Source organism: Ambystoma mexicanum, chromosome 7p (genome assembly GCF_040938575.1).
Source record: "Ambystoma mexicanum isolate Mex_15411 chromosome 7p, UKY_AmexF1_1, whole genome shotgun sequence".
Lineage (NCBI taxonomy): Eukaryota > Metazoa > Chordata > Amphibia > Caudata > Ambystomatidae > Ambystoma > Ambystoma mexicanum.
The window spans coordinates 962,391,398-962,413,843 of record NC_090939.1 but is presented as its reverse complement, the minus strand read 5'-3'; the positions used below and the strand labels follow the sequence as shown (position 1 = coordinate 962,413,843).

At 42.5% G+C, this 22,446-nt stretch overlaps 1 protein-coding gene across 3 annotated transcripts in view; it reads right to left on the bottom strand.

Annotated features, from left to right (window-relative positions):
* Positions 1–9,563: 9,563 nt before the first annotated feature.
* The window catches only part of IL1RAPL1 (interleukin 1 receptor accessory protein like 1), a 2,334,001-nt gene continuing 2,321,118 nt past the window's right edge, over positions 9,564–22,446 (bottom strand). For all 3 annotated transcript variants that reach the window (XM_069637303.1, XM_069637304.1, XM_069637302.1), the window contains one exon: positions 9,564–12,027. In XM_069637303.1, coding sequence (XP_069493404.1) covers positions 11,309–12,027 — 719 coding nt within the window. In that variant the 3' untranslated portion in view covers positions 9,564–11,308. The remainder of the gene's footprint in view (positions 12,028–22,446) is intronic.

The following is a 22,446-nucleotide window of genomic DNA, read 5'->3' as shown; positions in this document are numbered from 1 at the left end:
TGCACCAAGCCCCGTGACTTTTGGTACGTCAGTGCTGCAGTCACAGCAGCACTGACCTTTGGATGGCTTCTGGTGTCCTGGACTCGACCACTGGACTGGCCTACAGACCCTCACCAAGGTTGGACGTCTTCTTTACCCACCAGCAGACTTTCCACTGCACAAAGTGAATTGGGATCTTCTTCAGTGGGAAAAAGTTGTCAGATGTCATATCAGGGATGTTCGTTGAGAGATTCTTTGATCAGGTGGAACTTTCACAGCTCTGGGTATCAAGCAGCACTATGCCACGGTACCCTCTCTTCTGGGTGATATGTAGCAATCTGGCTTCCACCAACCACAAACACTCCTCTGGACCTTGGGTGACACAACTTGACTTATTCAGATAGGGATGTCCAAGCACTCCTCTTCTGAACTCACAAAGAAACCTTCTCCGGATGGCAGGCACACAGGACTGGCTTCCAGGGTACTTATGATGAAGAGCAGAAGGTGCATGATAGACCCTCGCAGTTCCAGAACAGGTTGCCTATTTAGGTCCTCTCTTGGATCAGTCCATCAGCTTTCAGATTACTTGAAGAAATGCAACAGCAGACCTCTTCCTCAAGCTGGGCTTTAGGGAACAGCTTCAGCTTCGACTTCAGCTTCTGAACAAATTGGTTAGTGAGGGGTGCCAAGTTATACACATTTGTTCCCCATTCACTCAGGCTAAGCCAGGCTCAGTCAGCCAATCATACACAAGTGCATTCATGCAAGCAGGCAGCCAATCAGGCTCACAGGTATTCAGACCATTCACTCAAACCAGACACCCAGAATACAGAATATGAATTGGAGTAAGCACCTAGCCTTTCAGAACACTACACTGCTTTCACTCCAGTTTCAGTCAGGGCTAGCCCAGGCATTGTGTTATACAACCAAAACCAGACACCCACAGCACAGAATATGAGCTGACTTCAGACTCCATTCAAACAGATCCCACCCCAAGGGTGTACCCGCAGCACACAGACCCTGGGAAGGCTCCTGGCAATATGACAGGCGGTAGCCCCAGAGCCATATATGTCCTTCCACCCAACAGCCAGTCAGGTAGAAGGGGCAGAGCCAGGTCTTCCCAGGGCATTGGGAAACAAGGTGTAAAGGCAACAGAAACCAAGAGGCTACAGTGGCCCTCTTGCCTTTGTCCAGGAATCCATTGTCAAGTCAGCATGTAGCTGCCACCCTTGCCTCCAAAGGGCATTTCCAGCACAATAGAAACCTATATTCTAAACAGAGATATTTGTGCATCAATAAACACAGGAGATAAATTACAGATTCAAAGTGAAAACCGCTGGGAAGAAGGCAAGAAGAGAGAAGACCAGGAGAAGAGAAACATTCTTTGAATCTATTTGAGTTCTTCATATTAGTGGTAGGGTCAGGTAGAGTTAGGTTTGGGACTGAGGACAAATTATACTTTTTGACTTCTTGACCACAGACAAGCACCTTTAGTTAATTTAGATAGGCAAGGTGATCCCCTTAGGAACAGGGAGAGCCTATTCTTTATATTTTCATTAAAGAAAGGTAACATGTCCTCAATGTGTCTAACTCCTTCTTCCGACCCGCCACAGTACTTTTATTCAAGCTGAGGAATGTTGTTTGTGGTGGAATGTCAGGCTCGATGCATCTATTGCACACACACATCCTCTTTACTGCACATTTCCTTCCATTTCTATGCACTCCAAACGTTTTGCTTTTATTTGTGTATCGGACTTGTTCTTTTTACAGTGCAGTGAAGCCTTAAGCTTCATTACACTGTCTGTTGCTCATCTGTTATGGGGAAACTGACATGTCCTTCAGGCTGTCAGTACTGGGAACCCTTGTTTCCCTTAGTCTAGTTATTTTGTTACTACTTTTAGTTACTGATTACCACTTGTGGTAATTTTTTATCATTGTACAGTGCATCTTACAATGCAGTAAAATGGGGTGCAATTTTTGTTTTGCCCTAGAGTAACATTCAGAGGATTTTTGTTTACTCTGGGTGTGCTAAACGCACAAGCTCGTGGCAGCAGTAGCTTTTTACCATTTCTGGTGCATTTCGTTTTAGCCTTACTGCGTTTGGCTACTAACTGTGGCTAGTGGTGAAACATGGCCATGCCATGAGGTTTTTTGCTTGTCCTTTGGCCATCTTGTCTTTTAGCCTTCTTCCTAGCCTATGAGGCCAGGAAAATCCTTATATGGACTTCCAGAACGCAGAGGCTTTTGGCAGGCTACTGCAGGGCTATGTGTGTTTGCTGCCAGGAAGTGGGCTGGGAATGTCTGGTCCCAATCCACAAACTAGTGTCAGTGTGTCTGAGTGGTATGCATGAGTTTTTCCGCCAGTGGTCCTTATTGGATCACTGCTGGGGTGTGTGTGGCCCAGATCTGTCATTGGCTCGTGGAGGTTTCAGCTCTTACCTGGCTTTTAGGATAAAAAGAGGACCCCTGCACCCACTCTGGAGAGATCCTGGAAGAAACTGAAGGACCTAAGAATCCTGCCCAGCTGCAAGACTTGCGAGGAGTCCATGGATCCGTTGGAAGCAGGCCTGGCATCCAATTTCTGCTGCTATCCTGTGGAAGATCTCCAGCAGTCCTGCGAAGTAGCTGCGACCCTTGAAGTGGAGGGAACATCCATTCTCGGCGTCAGCTCGGAGTCCTACGAAGAAGAGCCTTTGGAAGTGCCCCTGGACCGCCCAGTGCCTGACCAGCTCCAAGTTTGGGCTACCGTGCTGCAGACATTGTCGTTCTAATTTGAAGCCTGGAACTTGGGGAATAATCTTCAGCTTGTGCAATAAGACTTAACTCTGTGTAATTACGTGGTCCTAGAATCAAGGAGACCCGGGATAGGAGGGAAAGTCTGACCACGGCAAGTGAATCCCTTTGTGTCACCGTGTATCGGTGCCCGTCGTCCGAAACTGCTTACCTGCATCCAGTCCTGTCCTGAGAGGGGTCCTGCATCGAATTCTGCTTGTTTCTTAAACTGGAAGACCTTGCACCAGCAATAGACACCAACCAGAGAACTGCTCAATCCGGGAACCCCTGGGAATCGAGGGCTGAGGCGGATGTTGGTAAAAGTGACCTCGGACCCTCTTCTTCAGACCTGCAAGTCCTGTGAAGAATCGAACTACGAGGGGGATGAGGGGGAGTTGTAGCAATACTTACCTGAACCCCTAACTCCATTTAAAAAGTTTTGGTAACTTTAAGAAACGTTTGTATTACTTTGGCTTTGCCATTGCTTGTTCACACAAGCACTACGAAAGTTGGGAATACGTTTGTTAGTCTGATTAACTTGTCCCCTAACCATTGGAACTGTTCACTGGACCCCAGAGACCCTACCTTCATTTTTTCCAGCTTCACAAAACTCCATGGATCTTTGCTGAACTTTTGGGGACAATGCCCCATACATCATAGGGACAAACTGACGTTAGGATTGAATCTCTATGGACCTGTAGTGCTCATACTAATCTGTACCTTCCTTTTCAGGGGTCTGATAAGTATTTTGCCCTAGCCTAGTGATTGTGTATATATCATATTTTTTATGTTGTGTGATGTTATTACCTGTTAGTAGTCATTTTTCACAGTGTTATTTGGTCATAAGTTAATAAGTATTTTTATACCTGGTTGTCTAAGTGTGTTCCTTGACTGTTTCACTGTGTGTGGTCATTGTGGACCCCTTACGAGCTCACTACCTCTTGAGACTTCGAATAGACAACTCGCCTTGCTACCATCAACTGGTTTGGCTACAGCTCCCAGAGTTGTTCCTGTCATAATAGTAGGTCAGGGCATAGTATAGAAAATCAGTCTTAACACATTCCCATTCTAAAGAGCAATTGAGCTGACTGTGTCGCATATTTATAATGTTTTTTATGACATGGGGTTGTGCACTTGGGGATATCCCATTGGTTATCCTTGTGCTCCATTAACTCCATCAACTCAATATTCTGGCTTGAGTTCTAGATTCATTTCCCTTGCCATAATCAGGACCGGTTTGTCTTTAGCTTTATTGCTCCACTCTTCTATAACATTTTCCAATTTTTCAAGGGTATCCATGTGTTAGGCAGAAACCTGTGCAGTTCCCTTAGGGACCACTGCAAAAGATTTAAGACTACAGGTGTTGGCAGTAAACCCACTTGGTAGCAGTCTGTACCACCCAGATTTACCTGGTAGCTGTGGCTGAGCAGTCAGACTTCCCTCAAGAAGAGTTAGGCAGTATGCAAAGTATACTCAATAGGCACTCAGATACAATAATACAAGCAAACACTGACCAGAGCTTTGGTATCAAAGTATATAATTATTTATTTAAAAATACACAGTTGAAACACTCCAGCACTCTTATTGTAAAATATTCTAAACACAGTTACTATTATGATATATACACCCCTTTTTCCCTATTAGAAAATCACAGTAAAACACCACTTATTTTCATACAGAGGTGAGCGCTTAACTAGATTGCACTCTAATAAGTTTGTGAAAAATGGAGGGAAAAAGACAGAATAAGCAGAGGTACACCACTCTACGATTCCAGAACACTGTTAGTAAGGCAGAGAGCAAAAAGTCACTGGTGAGCCAAAGTCCAAAGGCTGGGCCCACTCTTAGAGAGAGCAGAGCACAAATGCGCCCAAGATCACACAGTTAGACTAGGCTTAGAAAGTCTTGCAGAGGGTTCAGCAAAGCGTTTAGAGAGGCTTAGAAAAGTTTAGCCAAGGTGTCCCAGGCTAACCCAGGTTCGAAAGCCGGGGGCTAAATCTACCCCGTACAGTCGGCAGCAAGGGAAGCCAGGCGGGACACGGTACCTTAAGTGGGAAGGATCCTCCAGCGGTGGCAGTTGTTCCTGGTAGTGGGTGCAAGTTGCGTCGTCGTCCAGGGGAAGAGAAGATCTCGACGTGGAGGAAAGATGAAGGTCGTTGCACTACCAGGGCAGAAACCAGCCGCTGAGTTTTCCGGTTAAAAGGTGGTACCTTGGTTTCTCGGTCGTGGTAAAACATGGTATCCCGGTTGCCGGGGTGCTTGGCACGGGCAAGGCGGCCACGAGATACGTCGGGAAAGCGAAAAGACGGTGAAACTGGTTATCCCCACCAGTCAAAGGAAGAAGACTCTCCGGCGGGAGATCTCCTCTGTCGTTGGGAAAAGTGGTGAGACAGTCCAGCAGGGCTCCACCGGTGGTGGTGTCGTGGCAGGTCGGCTCAGCTTCTCCCTCGTCGGATTCTTAGGTCCTGTGGCGACTTCTGAAGTTCCAGTCCCCAAAGCCCTGCTTTTATGCAGCAAACTCCCATTCACTCAGCCTAGCTGTCACTCAAACATGCTAAGTGGTGAGCCGGCCGGCTCACCACTTGGGCCAATCAGGACGGAGTGCGACTTGCGTTGCCTAGGCAACTCAGTCCAGGGTGTCAAAATTCCCCTCCACCCCTCCTAAGTACCCCAGACACAGTGGCACCACTTTGGAGGGCTTCTGTGGAGAAGCCCGCCAAAAAGTGGAACAAAGGGCTCGACTTGGGTTGGAGTCACAGAAGAGAACACAAACGCCATTTTAGAATCAAGTTTTGGCAAAAAATACCAACCGGAGAATTAATATTAATTAAATAAACCGGCGGTATGTTCGAGGCTACCGTAAATAATTAAATAAAGATAGTAGCTTAAAACAAGTGGAAATCCCATAGGAAAATATTCCCGGTTGAATATAAAAAGTAGTATCCACTGCCACCAGCCAAAACTCGATCAAGGGGGACGGAGACGTGCCTCCTCGACTAACAGACCCTGGGGCAATCGAATTGCCCCAGCCAGTACGTCCACAATATGATGGTTTGTACTGGTTCTGTTCGAATTTAAGACTAGTAAAGTCAATGGTGACTTTACATGCCCTGGGAGACAGTAGTCAGTCCCAGGGTATGGAGTCTATACTGGGGGGTCATTATGACACCCCTGTGTCACTGCACTGAGGGTGCTGTGTAACACTCATCACAAAAAAACATGAAGTCCTATGGGGTAAAAGACCCCATAGCCCATTAAACACATCTAGATTCAAAGAAACACACTCAAATCATGCCCAAGAGTGAGGGTAAAAGAGTCTCACTCTTGGCAGGAGAAAAAAAATAAACCCCAAAAATCCGGCAAAGGGGGTTAGGAAATTCAGCCTAAACAGAGAATTCTCCCTAACACCATGTCATTTGCTCCATAGGATCTATTATAGATATTGCATAGGAACAAAATGTACGCCTCCAGGGAGATTAAGAGCCCTTAAAGATCAGGTGAATTATTAGGCAGTGGATGACTTTGTGCATTTAGTTTGCAGATCCTTATCCAAATGCATTATCACCCACTTGGTCTCCCCATTTTACTTTTTCGCCAGGATACTGGTACCATAAAGCTCCTATAGCCCTCTACTATACAATTTATAGGCCCAGGTTTCTTGAAAGCAAACTATGACAAAACCTCTTATTATAGTAAGCCAGTCAAGATCAGCTAGATGTTTATGTAGCTCTCCGATGTTCCAAGAGTTATACCCGAGTGTAGTGGATTTGGCAAGCGGGGGGACAGTTGTCCAGTTGCAGGTTTGGTGAGGACTGGGATGCTCACATTGCTAGTAGCACTTCACCAGAGGGTTGGCAGTCCCAACAACTAGGCGGAAATGGTGCGGGGAGATGACAATGCTGCCACAGGATCCCAGGTGTGGGTCTGGATTACACTTGTTACAAAAGTGTTGTATAAACTTCAGGATTCACAAGCAGGCGATTAGTTAAGGTAAGCTCAATATTGTTATTGCAATACAAGGAGCCAGCAACAGCACTTTTCGTCAGCTCCTACTCCGGAGGTCATCATTGGGGAATTCTTGTCCCCGAATATTCTAGACCCAATGACAAGGAGGAATTCTGCGCAGCATTCCTAAGAGAGCTGCAACAGGACGGAGGCGGGAGGGATACAGTAGAAAGTATATCACAGAAGGACATGAACCTTACCGAAGTTGGGCAAGTAGCAAGTGATCAATGCCACTATTATCTATTTTATGTTGTTATCAGCTGCCCCGTTTAGTGAGAAAAAATGGATGGTCAAAATGTACGCATGGGGGCAGAATTGAATGGCAGCACCAGGGAATTTCCTTTAATTTTGGACCTTTTAGCATGTGATGAGGTGGCATATTTTACTCCTTCTACATAATATCGTAATCCAATGCTAACCTACTTTCCTTTATTTTCTGCTTAAGGGGGATCAGTGTAATGATTTTGCAGTGTAAACCTTTATTAGTCGTGCAATAAAAATTAGGTACAGTTCTTGTGAAAGGCACCAGGCTGCAGTGCCAATCAACTAAGTAAAGGCTTCGCTTAGACTCCTTTCATTTTTAAGTATAATTTATATGACCCCATCGTGATTCTTGTATGAACTCCTATACTATCGGTCACCATACAGATTATTTCTAAATTCATTAACGTGTGTGAAATTTCAAAAAGAATATGTTATTGACTGCACAAGTTAAGGAAAGGAGTCGCAGATGTCTTAACAACTAAGAGATAAGCTTGAGAAAATACATTTTTTTACTGCTCATAGCGATTCTTTCCGAAATTGTGATTTTATGGAAAAAATATGTTCCATCTGAAAAAAATAATGTTTTTACTTTTTGAAAGCAATAGTCGAACTTTTAATGCAAATCTAATTTTCGTGCTTCTGTAGGTGTGTTTATTTGGCCAACTTTTGTTTAAAAATTGAAAATCAAAGATTACAATTACTCAACAGATAGCCAACACTGGCCACATATTGACACATACCCGAAGTAATTTAGATCTTGCCTTTTCTTATTCATCGCTGTACAACAATTACTTTTCTAACTGAAAGTTCCGAATTTTTATAACCTTCTTTGAACATATCCCCCTGCCATGGTCAAACTCAATTTTCTTCTGAGACAAATGATGATTGCACACTGATTCAATTGTTTCCTAAAAGACACAGGATTTCACTCTTAAGAATCATTTGCAATATAAATGGCATTGCAACATCAGTGTCTTTGTTTACCAATTATTAGCATGCCAGTGGGGGAGTCAGCCAATCTGGTTGCTTGGGTCCTGGGTTGAATCCCACAATCCAGGCCTGCATTCCGAACAACCTGAAGGCTGCTCACACCCTATGCGTCATCTTCCCCCCAACCTCCTTCCCACAGGTTTCTGCACGCTTTCCTTCCCACCCCTCTACCCCACTTACCTTCTTTCTTTGGCAGCGGTGCCAGCAACAGGGCCGCTCTGTGTCCCTGGCTGCCACGAAAAGGGAAGAGGAGCTACACATGGAGCCCTGTCTTTCAACTCCACTACGCCCATCTTAGGTAAGTATTTTGTTTGAATTAATGGGATGTTGCAATTGGTCCTTCAAACAAAATACATTAATGTCAGCACCACGTCAAATTGAAAACTCGGGGTGCTAACATAGCAATAAAAGCTGTGGCAATGAAATCGGACCATTACCACCCGATCTGGTCCACTGGATCAGGTTGTATTGTTACAGTACATATTTTGAAACCAACAAACACAAAGTACGGACTAGAATATTCTTCATTTGTGTGGGTAGTTAAAAATAGTCAGTTATCCTGATATAGTATTAGGCATTCTGGTAGTATAACACCAGGTGTGAAATGCCACCACTCTATTCGGAGAAGACCGTTCTGCAAGGCTCAGATGATCTACGTAAGACGTGTTGTATTTGGAAAGCCACCATGTGTTTATCTACAGAAAACAGTGGGAGAAGTGGAACACAAACAATTGGCACAACTTGAACATAGAATCATACCTTCAAAATACATTTATTTATTTTTACAGGAAAATAAATTTGCAACATATTCTCCTTGATGAAATCAACACGCTTGTATCTGTAAAGGCTGCAATTAAAATAACCAGTGTACCTTAGAAGTCACCTTTTCTTTGTTGTTTTATCTTCAATATCACTGAATTCCATTACTGCCAGTGTGTTTTTTTTTAGTTTGTGAAACTTGATTCCATACTATTGGGAAATTATAAAATAAGTGAATTGCAAGGAGTAGGTGAAGAGGTGATAACTGTGTTACATACTGACATGATATTATATGCACCGTATTATGGAAAAGCAGGACATGGTTTTGCTTCATGTCAGTTACTGGAAGCAACCTCAGTGACCTACTGTTTGCAAGACATGTTACCTGGCAATATTAAGGATGCTTAGAATGGGGGACATTCTGGTAACAGAATTAATTAAATCAATAATGAACCCTGACCGTCAGGACATGATTGAATGACAGAAATGGAAAAGAGATTAATGGGATGGATGTAGGTTGGCCGGATGGATGGATGGGGAAAGTGAGAGAAAGGTTTAGAGAGAAAGGGCGAAAGAAAGAAGAGAAAAGAGTAAAGAAAAAGAAAGGTGTTAGTAGAGCATGAGAATGAAAGAAAGAGATAGACATTTAAAAAAAGAAGGAAGAGGGAGGATGAAAGAAAGACCAGGTGAAAGAAAGAAAGGACGAGCGAAAGAAAGGGGGAGAAATGGATAGAGAAATTAAAGACGCTTGGGTGCAAAAAGGAGAAAGACACAAATAAGACCATTTAAGCGAAGAGTAGGCGAAAGAGAGGCAAATTAATTTTATTAGCATACTACGCCAGCTCACCAGTGTAGTAATAGCAAAGCTTGTAAATCTTGTCCGAGCTATTCTGTTTAGGATGAATTGACTCGAAGATTATGATGTATAAGAGAAGAAAAGAAATGTATGAAAGATTAATTAGGTGTGGAACATGAGAAGGTGTGCAGAGGGGAGATACAATATCGGAAAGTGCTATATTGCTGAATTGTGAAGTATATTTGTAAAGTAGGGATGCATGAGCTGCTTCAGATGTGCTCGGCTATTCTAAGAATATTATGGACGTGGTTCACCAGGGTCATCCCAATTAATGGGCCGCGACTTTTAAAAGATCTAGACAGGCAGGGTGCCTAAAGGTTTAGGACACAAGTTCTCCCCTGTGTTGCTTTTGTGGCAAATAATTGAGGCAGCTATAAAGGGTAAAGAAAGAAGGATGAGCAAAAAAAAGGGAACATGGCAAAAGTGTTGGTAATGCGTCTGGCGTTGCATACATTTTTAAAGAAATAGGCAGGTGCCATATAAGATGCAGACGTGCAGGAAAAAGAGTTGGATAACATAGAAGGTGCTGTGCCTCAGAACAAACCCCTCTCCCCTCGGTCCAACCCTCCAGGTCAGCCTGAAAACATAATGGAGGGAGGAAGGAAGGAAGGAAGGAAAGAAGGAAGGAAGGAGAAAGAAAGAGAAAGAAAGACAAAGAACTAACTAAAGACAAAGTACAAAAAGATAGAAAGAATGGGTCCACTGTGCAACCTCTCTGCTTCTCACCGACCCTGACCGTATGATGTGATTATGACAGGCTTGTGGGTGCGCACTTGGGAATTTCTGCTTTGAACAGCAAAATCTCTAGAGCAGGCACTGTATATTTGACAGAGGATAATTCACATTTTAGTTTAACATAATGTAAAGGAATGGAAACAAATTGCTTTTCTACTACATGGAGCAGGTCACATTGATATTTCTGCTTTTTGTTTTGAGATGGGCGGTGCCATTTTTTTCAAAAGGAGGTTTACGTGAAATGAGGAAAAACCTAATTAAATTGCAACAAATTAAAAAGTAATCAACTTACGCTTCTAAAAAAAGTATCCGTTGCTGTAACATTTCAGCTTTTACAGTGGACGTCTTCTCATCAAGCAAACATTAAAGTTATTTAAAAGCGAGACAACCAGACCATTTTAAACGTTTTCCAAGCATGCTGTCATCATAATGACGGGCAAAGGAATTCAACCTGGGCTCCAATTGGTAAGCAAGGTCTGCATAAGAATACAATACATGATTTTCAGGAACGGGTGCGCATCTTTTCCCTTCAAATAGCTAGAGTGACCACCACTCAGATCATCAGACTGACTTGGAAAAAAGGACGCTCTTCCTTGATTTAAACATGTTTTGTCCAAGCATTTGAAAAATGTTACAAAGTGCATACTTAAACTAACCGATACAAAGAAAAAGGCTCCAATCTATACATCAGTCTCTCCATAAAAAATGTAAATATTCAAATTTTGCTGACATAGAAAACAAAGTCAAAAATGTAATGGCAAGACACATGGGTAAACTAGGAAGACACTGATACTAGAAAAATTGCAAAAGAATATGTACAAGACCCTGTTTTTCCTCATATTTTATAGATTGTAATGCATGTTTAACAGCAGCAGTCGAAGATGTAGTTTCAGGCACCAGACTGCCGATATAGCTCCTATTCCTAGGGGCAGAATTGCCCAATTTTCTCGGTCACCAAATTACACTTGAAATACTTGTTTCTCTCGGTAAGAGTGGCAAAATTGCACTGTTTGTATGTGGCTCATCAAGGTGCTGCTCCCTGTTTGTTTTTATTTGCGGCCTCTGACCATTTATAAGTGTCATAGGGATGTTGCAATAGGTATGCTGATTACCTATTGAGTTAAGAGGAAGAGTGCCGGTAGGAGGAACATCATATTCATAGCTGCGATAATAGTGTTTCTGTCGCGTTTGTGAATGATACGTATTATGAAAGGAGGATCGCAGATCTGGATGAGCAGCAGCTAGAGCTGTCGAGGCAGCAGCAGCCATTGAGATTGCTGAGACAGTCTGCAGTTCCCCAAAAGGCCCCTGCTCACTGACATCCAAAACCTGGTCATGTATGATGGATTCGATCTTCTTAAAAGGCATTTCATACTGCAAGCGTTTCCAGAATTTGGAATTCAAATTGTTGCATTTTGGTCCTTGCCATTTTATAACTGTCAGCATCTTGATGGTGTCTTTTAGTGCCTCGACCTCTTGGTAGTTCATAATCCCACGCAGTTCACTGCATTCAATGAGGATAACTTTGATTTCCCCAGTGATCAGCATGTTCCGAAGTCGGGTTTCTAATTCAAAGATGCTCCAACCTCTTCTCACAACATAATTCGGGGTCATAACTATTATGAGTCGCTTACTTTGATCAACACATCTAGCAACATCTTCAATGTATGCTGCAAAAGAAAACAAACAAATTGAGTTGTTGAAATTAAATGATGACTAATACAGTTAGAATCACTGGTAAATAAGCAGATACAGTCAGAATCACTAGTACACCATAGGAGGATACATTTTAACACCTAATTACTTCTAGTTGTGTCATCGAACCTGATACAGAATAACAGGCAGATGGTTAGGTTTCTTTCATCCAGTTGTTGGGGTGGACAGGAAGGGTCCCCATGATTATGAAGGGTTCCTGTTACGTGCACCATATTGATAACTGGCAGCGAGCTGGGCACCATGTTGCAATTTCATAAGTATTAAAGTGTAGTTAATTATGGATGAATATGTTACTTTAGTGTTCCTGTTGGTCTAGAAAATGATATATATTAGCTTGCAGGCATGCAGAAAGATAAAGTATTAAATCCACCAAATGTAAAAACATACATACACACTAATATAAATACATGGGGAATTCATGAATCTCAATGTAGTGGCCTTTTCACAATGAATCAAACACGGTAGTTGGGATTCTTTTGCAAAAGGCACTTTTGACTTTTTAAACTGACTTTGGGCTTAAACAGCAGTTTAGGTGGAGCGGTAGAAATGCGGAGTAATGCTATTACCTACGTATTACTGCTTCGCCAATGCTGAGTTTGGGGGAACCTCAGAGCATTCACCTCCAGCTCTTAGCTGGAGGTGAATGTGCCAACTCCCCCACCCCCATTTCCGGCACAATTCCTGCAGCGCAATTACCGCCATGGTAATTGCACAGAAAATGCAATATGGAGTCCCATAGACAAAATGAAATGGGCACTTACTCCGTCACTGCAACTTGTGATCCAGCGCTAATAGCAATAACGCTAATTGTGTTGGGCGGTATCCCGGCAAACTTATTGCCGGGATCCTGCCCGACTTGTAATGACCCCCCTTTATCAGGTTTTCAGATGGCAAAGGACAGGTGAATGCATACTTTCACAAACTTCTCAGTCAGCAGCTGCAGAAATAGCCCTGAGTTTTTATGGTCTGATAAGTCTCATAGATAGTAGATGTAGTCTCCTGCTGCCTGAGCGCGTGACAGAAGGAGATTTGTTATTTATTTTGGTAAGTGGTAAAACACGGCGTAAGCTGGTGCCTAAAGCTATTTAGGAGTTTCAATTGTGTGATGAAGTGGGAGTTTTTGCAGATTGAAAAGTTTCAATGGAACGGTGACCTGGGAAATGAGATAGCATCACAAACAAAGAGAAATCATTCATCCAGCCTCCTCATAACACGGGGAATGCCCATGCGAGACATGTGCAAGTCAAGCGTTAGTGAAGATAATTATTTAGATAAAGCTGAGCAATGAAAATGTAGGAATTGGGAAAAGATGGGATTTCTTTGAAGAGGGTTTTGTCCAATCATGTTTGGGGGTGGACTGCAAAAAAGTATTTGGCAGTGTGGAATTGTTGCAAAACTGTGTAAAAGATGTGAACTGATGTGGTTTGTTGAGACCTGGGTTAGTTTGGTCCTGCAACACCATCTGCTACCAGGAAAATTGTGCAAACAACTGGCTTTATGTACAATCGTGTGCTCACCTCTTAAGTGGTGGGCCTGTTTGGGTTAAGGTGATTAAAGGCCCACCGGCACATTAGTCTGTTTACTTTCAGCTTATGACAGACAACTCTTAAGTATAAAATTAGTTTTAGTGGTTTAAAAATGTATACCTGATTTTACGAAGTTCTTATGTTAGTAGTTGTGGTTTGTCGACATGAAACATTCATTTGCTAGGCATGGTTATATTCTTGCATGTGAGGCCATCTGTATGTTATCCATAGAGCCTGGGAACACCAGCAGTCAGGGGGAATCACCTGCTCTCTGATGTGACCCTTGCAGTTGGTATAATTAGAATACCTTGAGTTCGCAATACGCTTCCTTGGGAGAGTCAGGGTTGTGGTTAGCACCCAGAGTGTCAAAAAGGCCTCAGATCTTCATGGCAAAATGTGTTTCATTAATAGAGAGAAAAAGGCTGCTGCCTTGGTTTCCGAGCCGAGTTCTAGGTTCCCTGGGAGAAAACCTTGCGAAAATCAACCGCATAGCATGTTTCTTTACATTCAGTGCACAGTTGAAGGTCCGCGCAGGGAATAGTGGCAGATTAAAGTATGCCAGGCGGAACCTTTCTGATATGGACTCTAACCCGAGCAAAACAGAAATAGTATGTCAGACACCAACACCATATGCAGCGAATGATCATGCATCACGCAGCGACACTGAGGGTCGCCATGTTCAGACTGCCAGATTCCAATTTGGTGTGCTGGGCATTTGTTTTCTCGGACTGGAAGTTCTGGATCGCATGGTAGCTCATGGCACTAGACACAAAGACCCATGGCTGAGATAGACCAAATGTATGGCTTTCATTATATAATGCCTTAGGGGTGGTTATCCAACAAATTGAATTATTGTCTGCGGTATGTTGATTGACACACCAGTGACTTATACAACCAAATGCTTTGCGGTTTATTGGAGACTTATGCACCAAATAATTGTTGTGGTTGTTTATCGTCATAAACAGCCATCTGTTCAATTAAATAATTTAAGCACACTGGTTTTGCTAAACAGAGAATACACTTTAGAATAAAACAAAATATCAATGAAGTATAGTATTTGATGACTAATTACCTATCAGGCAGCACATGAATTATAGAAACAACTTATGAGAAGCATGGTTAAAGGTGCAGGCATGATTAAGGGGCCTGCAGCCCTGTGCCCAGAGATTGGCCGGGGTGAAACTCTAGAATACCAATTAAATGAGTCAGGCAAGCTGGCACATCGAACCTAGACTCTAGCGGGAGTTACCAAGACACCGCCTACATAATCGGCCTTTGTTTTTCTTAATTTATATATCGCTTCAAACAAAAGCACTTTAAAAGAGGAAAAACAGTACATAACAAAAGTAAAAAACAACAATGTAAATCAGTTCAAAGCCAGGAGATATTATTGAAGAGAAATATGAAAGAAGGGGAGAGTAGTTAAGGATTGAATAGACAGAGGTAGAGAGTCCCAGTGCATAGATGCCAGAAGAAAATGCAAAAAGCAATAGGGGGCACAAGGTGGTTTTGGGACAGAAAGAGACAAAGAGATTCAGAGCGGAGGGAGCGAGCTTAAACATATAAGGAGATAAGAGACAAAAGATAGGGCGGGGCAGGCAATAAAGACATTTAAAAACAATACATAAGAAACAGGAAAGCTTGACTCAAAGGAAAGACAAGAAAAGGATGTAAGTGAGGGGAGAATAGATGTACAGTTAGAGAGACAGGAAAGAGTACAGATAGCAGAATTGAAAATAGATTTTAGTGGGGTGAGGCTACAGTGAGGGAGAACAATTAGTAGGACCGAGCAATAACCAAGGTATAATAAGATAAAGGAGGTAATTCAACGTTTAGTAGCTGACAAAGAAAGAAAGGGTCAAGCTTTACAAATATTACAGAGAGGAAAGCGACTAGAGTGAGACACAGGTAATATGATGTTTGAAAGAAAGGGAGGAGTTGAAGATAACTCCAAGATTAGGAGTGGAGTGACCAACAAGAATAGTGGAGGGTGGAAAGGAAGTGGAGGGAGTACACGAGATAGAAGAAAAAGTGAATACAGTAAAGAACACAATCTCTGTTTTGGATGCATTATGAGAACATGTGAATATATCCATGACTGGTTAGCTAAATGACAGGAAGAAATTATTGAATGAAGAGAGTCAGAGAATGTGGAGAATGGGACACATATTTTCTGCTTCATCAGCCTAAAAATTACAGGATAAGCCAAATGAGATAATAATAGAGTCAAGAGACGAAGTATAGAGAGAAGAGAGAAGGGGACCAAGAACAGAAGCTTGTGGGACACCATGCGAAAGGGGTAATGTGTTAGAGGATTTGCCAGGCTGGGACACTGGGATGATCAGAAAGACAAGATAAAAATGTTTATTTTATGTGATTTTTATCTGACCCCAATTTTGAAGTATATCAATATAAGGACATGTCTCCTGGCCTATAATCCTTTTGTTTCAAGCAAATAATTGTGGGTAAATTGAGAAAGGCACTCTGGCTCAGATCCAAGAAGCTGAAATCTATGATACGATGTGGCCTCTATCTTTATTGCTGTGATTCAACCCAATGGCTAATGTATTTTTCTATTTTTAATTTTTGTCTTCGCTTGCTTTTATTATAGTATGTTTTTAACGCTTTATGTACTTTAATGAATTGTTAAGGCGCAATTCAAATAAAGTGTTATGACTGACTGACAGATAAAAACTATTGGAAGACTGAATTAGAAAGTAGAGAGTAGCTAATAGTGAAGAATGATTGACTGCATGAAAGACGGCAGATAGATCATGAAGAATAAGACTAGAAGAGTATTTGGAATGACAAGAAGAAAGGATACAATCCATAACAGAATGAAGTGCAGTTTCAGTAGAATGAAGAGGACGGTAGAATGAAAAGGACGGAAGCCTCTTTGAAGTGGGGAAAGAAGAGAATGATGATCAAGATAAGCGGAGACCTGAGTGTAGAGGACACGTTTAAGGATCTTAGAAAGATAAGGCAAAAGAGAGATGGGATGGTAGTTAGGCAGCAAAGACCATCAAGGGTAGGCTTTATTAAGATAGAAAGAATAACAGCATGTTTGAACTCTGAAGGGAAAACTGAGGTTGAAAGAGATGCATTGAGAATAAGATCTTGAGAACAAGAAAGGAGGGAACAGAATTCAGTGGGGATGTCGTAGGGTGTACCCGAGAGAGAAATTGTGCTTTATAAGACTCAGAGAGAGGGGCGAATGAGGACAGAGTAGATGAGGTAGAAGATGAGTAGGTGGTGGGATTGACAGTAGAAGAGATTGATGACCAAAGAGTATCCACTTTTTCGTTAAAGTAGAGAGGAAAATCCAAAGGGGAGATTGACGGGCGATACCACAAATCGGAAGGAGAGGAAGAGAGAATGTGGTTCTGCAGGTGGAAAAGACAGCAAGGATGGGGAGAGAAAGAATAAGATCAGAATAGTACTGTTTCTTAGCAGAATCATAAGAAGAATGAAGAGTAGAAAAATGAAGCACGTCAATGGGGGACTGAGACTTTTCCCAACTACTTTCAGCATGTCAAAGTAGCACACAAGGAAATTAGATCAGTAGTAAGCCAAGATAAAGATGTCTTGCTAACGCTCAGAACCAAGGTAGGGGTCAGTAGCTCCTCCCTGTAAGTATTTGGTGGGGAAGGAGAAAAATTATTTGCTTTATCGGGAGACAAAACCCTAGGGGGGGGCGAAGGTCCGATAAAGGGCTTGTCCTAGTAGAGGACAAATCCTTAGGAGGAGAGGTGAAGCAGATAGGGCATGCCCCAGTAGCTGTAGAGAAGCCATGACCTGGCCATTTGGCCCAGAACCAAACCACAGAACAAGAACAAAACTCAAGACAAAGACCAAAGCCATGGGGTATAAGAGAAAAACAATCCGTAAAGAGAAGAATCAAATGATCAATAATAAATCTATCAATCAATCAAATACTTTATTTCAACCAATAGTAGGTCATAAAAGTTACATAAAAACAAAACTCACAGATAAAATATACATTTTCTGTAAAATCAGAAATACACAGTAGATAAAAACTATAATACGTGTAAAAGGATACAATGGCCCATTGCACACAGGGTACTCATAGATCAGACCATGCTACAGTTAAATACTTGAGCCGCTTCCTCCATGCCAACAACAAAAAGTGCCCCATACCATACAGCACGTCCGGATCGCAAGCTAAACAGAAGTGCACCACCAATGCGACCTTGTTGATATTAAGGCGCATAACTAGAGGTAACAAATATTTCTTCCTAGCGTGCTTCTATGCTGGACAGAACAAAACTAAGGGCCTCATTACACGGTATGCGGTAACCATGGCACTATTAGCGCCATGGTTGCCGCCAGTATTTTACTGTGTCCGCCTTGGTGAATGGCGGAATTACCGCACTACTCCACGGTGAGCGGGGGTGGTAGTTCCCCATTCACCAAGGCACTTCCCCATTCCCATTTTTGCCCCCATAGGGCTCAATGGGAATGGGGAAGGAGCTAATTACGGTACCGCAAATTGCGGTACCGTAATTTACACCAAGGTCCCTTTGCGGGCCCGTTCCTTAACGGCTAGTAAAACCAGCCGTTGAGGTCGGGTCCCACAAAGGGACCTCGTTGTAAGGCGGTAAGGGTTTACCGGTACTGGTGCCCTTACCGGTATCGGTAAACCCTTACCGCATTCCGTGTAATGAGGCCCTAAGTGCTCAATATTTTCGACTGTGCTGGGGCAAAATGGACAAGTGGACGGATGAGACATGTTCCAATTATGCTTTTCAGCGGCCAGTAGTAAAATGCCAATGCGCGTCTTCATGTACAATGCCCTCATTTGTTTAGACGGCATGTTATCCAGGTAGCATTCAAAACCAGGGGATAATTTACTGGATGAGTAAGGGGCTAAACTAGCTGAAGACACGGGTTTCACTCTTGAATCTCTCTCCCATCTGTCCCTAAGGGCCTTCTTGAATAATCCTTTGAAGTTCCCTGGGCTAGAATCAGGTTGCTGCCAGTAACCTTCCATCGCCACCATGGTCAGCTCCCTACATAAGACCCGGAACCAGGGCAAACATGGACCACTCAGGGAGGCTAATATAACACTGACCGCTCTTCTGTAGTTGACCAGTTTGCTATTCGATGACAACCTAGCCCAAAGGAACACCGGCCTCATCTGTGAAATGAAGCCGATGCTCTGCACACCCAGATCCCACAATACCGGAACATTTGGCGCATTCACAGGGAGCCCAAGAACCGATTTAAAGAATTTCTGCTCCACAACCTGGAGACCCGGCAGGTTGCAGGTGCCCCACAATTCGGCTCCATAGGGAGCTGCCTGCCTTGCCTGGCTCTTATACAATTGCAGAGTTACACTGACTGGAACCACCCTATTGGTCTGTATAAATCTAGATTTAGCTGCGCAGTTCCTGGTCAGCTTTAGGCCTGCCTGCTTCACCTGTTCAGACCATGTGCAATTTGCAATCAGACGCACCCCAAGGTATCAAAACTCGCAACCTGCTTAATAGGGCCACCACTCAAGGCCACTTTCAAATTTAGAAGCTTCTTAACCCGTGGTTCGCCAAACACCATGGACTGAGTTTTCTGCTGGTTAATATCAAGGCCATTTCTCAAACAGAATCCCTCAAAGATTACCAGTTATTTCCATAACCCGGACAGGGTCAGAGAAAGCAACACTGCATCATTGCCGAATAAAAGGATGGACATTTTCTTCAATGCCAATGATGGAGCATCTGTCTGTTCAGCCAACAGCAGGTCAATCACTCTGTTAATAGAGGCAAAACAAAATAGGGGCGAGAACACAGCCCAGCCTAACTCCAGCCTCAATTTGTACTCTAACAGAAAGTTGACGCTTCGATGAGCACCTAATAACTGCTCCATTATTATCATACAAGGACTGGATTGCGGTCAAAATGACCGTCGGCAAACCTAAATTTGACAGCACAGCCCACAGACCTGCCCTTGGCATGCTATCAAAAGCAGTCTTCAAATCGACAAAGACTGCATAGATCTTCATAGATTTTAGCATCAATAAATGAAATGCTCAAATAAAAATGTAATTAGAACACACCGTTATCTACATCATGCTAGTCAAGTCTTTTTGTCATTTTCTCTTTCAACTGACTCTGTGAGGTGTCTATATATTGATCAAGGGTTTGGCTTTGCTCTCACTTCTTTTCAGTGGACTTTGAGCATGCACAGATTACAGGGCTGGAAATGTGTCAAGAATATTTTGTCCCACATGATTGCACACATGATTGTTTGAACTTGTTAGGTCCATCTGAACAATGGACTGCTCATAAAAGAGCGGAATTCACTATGGAAAGAGAGATGCTGACACACCTTGTGGGAATGGCTTGACCAGAAGTTGTCATATAATTGGTAACCAGAAGCAGACACTAAAAAAGGACTGATTATGAATGAAAAGATTTATTGTATTGACGGGAGGTGGCATACATCTGCCGGAAGGCATAGTGATGGGTTCCAGAATGTTTGTAGGTTTCAAATCGGTCAGGTCACTAGTAACCTATAAAAGTGAGGGGTCTGGTGAGCGCGTTAGGTTAGAACGGTCTGTTCATGATAGATGGAGGCTGCCGTTTCCTTGGTTTGCAAGTGAAAGAATAAAGCTGTCTCTGTTTGTCATCACCCAAAATTGTTTTGTCATCCCCTTTCCCCAAGTAAGAACCAAGATAATTTCAAGATAATTTCATTGTGAAAGAAATGCTCTGGAACACTTAAAAAAAACAGATTGACATGCTGAACATTGCCCTGGTTGGACTCCCAGGAGTATTTGAAAATATACTATTAATTTCCCTCTAGACCTCTCGTCCTTTAGCTTACACCCTTTCACTGAAGATGTGCTAATCCTCCTATCACCTTTCATTTCTTTCACTATTTTGCCATAGGCCAGCCGCCAATACAGCCCTGTTACATACTGTATTAAGATGTTGACACTTATTTTGTGTGTGTGTGTGTATATGTTTGTGTGTTTATTCTGTGGTGCCCAGGATCCTGCATTGATTCTTTTGATGAACCTTTCCTCGCTGAAGAGAGAGGATAATGCAGAAGTGGGTAAACTGAGTGTTCAGCACAGTTTGCCGCCTTACTCACCAGGATACGTGGAGCTTGAACAAGACATAGGCGATCCTAGCTCAGATCTAAGTCATTGTCCTTGCTCATCTTGTGTGGGAACCCAGAATTAGAGCGGTGGAGCTTTGTGATCTAAGAAATCGGAGGCCATGAACACTGAGTGCTGTGATCATAGGAGGTGCAGATAAGAACAGCAGCAAACTCAATCCCAACCCCCATTCATCACCTGAAGTGTTGCTCCTGAAGCCCTGAAACTGTGTGGGCTCCTCTACAAAGACATTCTTGATCGCGGGGTTCCTGGCACCTTCCTAAATATGGCAGCCACATAAATATCCCCATAGATGGAACAGAGAGCCTACCCAATGTGTTCCTATCTATCCTAGCTGCACTACTGAAGGCTGTGGTAAACTGGGCCCTTGGCTGAGTCACGTGACTGAGCAGCGCATGCTCCACATCCCCCAAAATTGAAAACCTTTGTGTGATCTGTCAATTGCCCATTATGACCCTCATTCATCACCTGAGAAGTATCACCAAATGGTCTGCAACATTGTGGGCCTGTCGCAGGCAGAGCACCCCCTGTAAAAACTGATCCTGGGGCATCCTGGTACATGGTGGTCATGCAGAGGTTATGGTTGATTAAATAAGGACAACAAGAACTCAGTTTCAAAGAGCAACCAGAAAAGAGTATACAAAATTAGACTAATTCATTTGCAGGCAGAATAATGAGAAAAGTCATGCTTCAACATTAGGATAGTGTGATACTTCTCAAGCATACTTGTGAAACTTAGAGCCAGTTTGCAGCCAACTTTATGTAAAGATATTCATTAAATGTGCATGCTATCAAATTGTCAGCTTGTTCCCTTGACTTCATCATATTGCTAAATATAAAATAATTAGAAAATAGTTTACACTGAGTTGATAGTGAAACACAAATATTAAAAAAATACATTATCTCTGAGTTTATAGAAGGAGCAGCTTGCACCAACTTTGCAATTCATCATCCAGAAATTAGATGGTTACTAAAAGGAATTAGAAGAAAAAAAGCTCAGTAAAATTTGCTGAATTATACATTTGACATTGTCTATTTTTGGCAAGTGGTCCATCAGAAAGAAACACCCTGTGGTCCCAGTACTTCTATAGCCGGTTCTACAGCTTTGGACATTTCAAGTGGACACATAGATGAACAGGTAAAAAAATACCTGTAGACGATGCACAGCAATGAGTGGTGGACCTAAGCCCTAAAATTAGAACAATACCTCAGGGCAATGGCATACCATCGGGATCTAACAACGTACAAGAATGCTTTTTAGACAAATATACCCTATCTGTATCACTCAAAATTTGAAATCCTCTAAGAGAAACAACACAGGGCTTGAAGATACCGTAGTTATCAATTAATCTGATATGTCTTTAACAGAATAAAAAAAGATGTTGTAAAAAGATTTTCTTTCGTACCAAGACTGATACTTCTTTTTTTCAGAGAAAGCTTAGACCTACATAGACTCGCAGGTAAAATGTGTTTACATTTTTTTTGCAACACAGTAACATCCCTTTTTTTAATATCTCAGAAGAGCCTCAATATAGAGAATTTAAGGACAATAGTACTTATAACCTTTTGTCCCAGAATCACAAACTGGATTTCTTTTTAAACGCACGCTGGCAGAGTTAAAAAAAATGAATTACCACCTCAATATGATATGTTTTACAATTAATTAAGACAAATGCAGGCTTTATCTAAAAAAAGTCAGATTACAA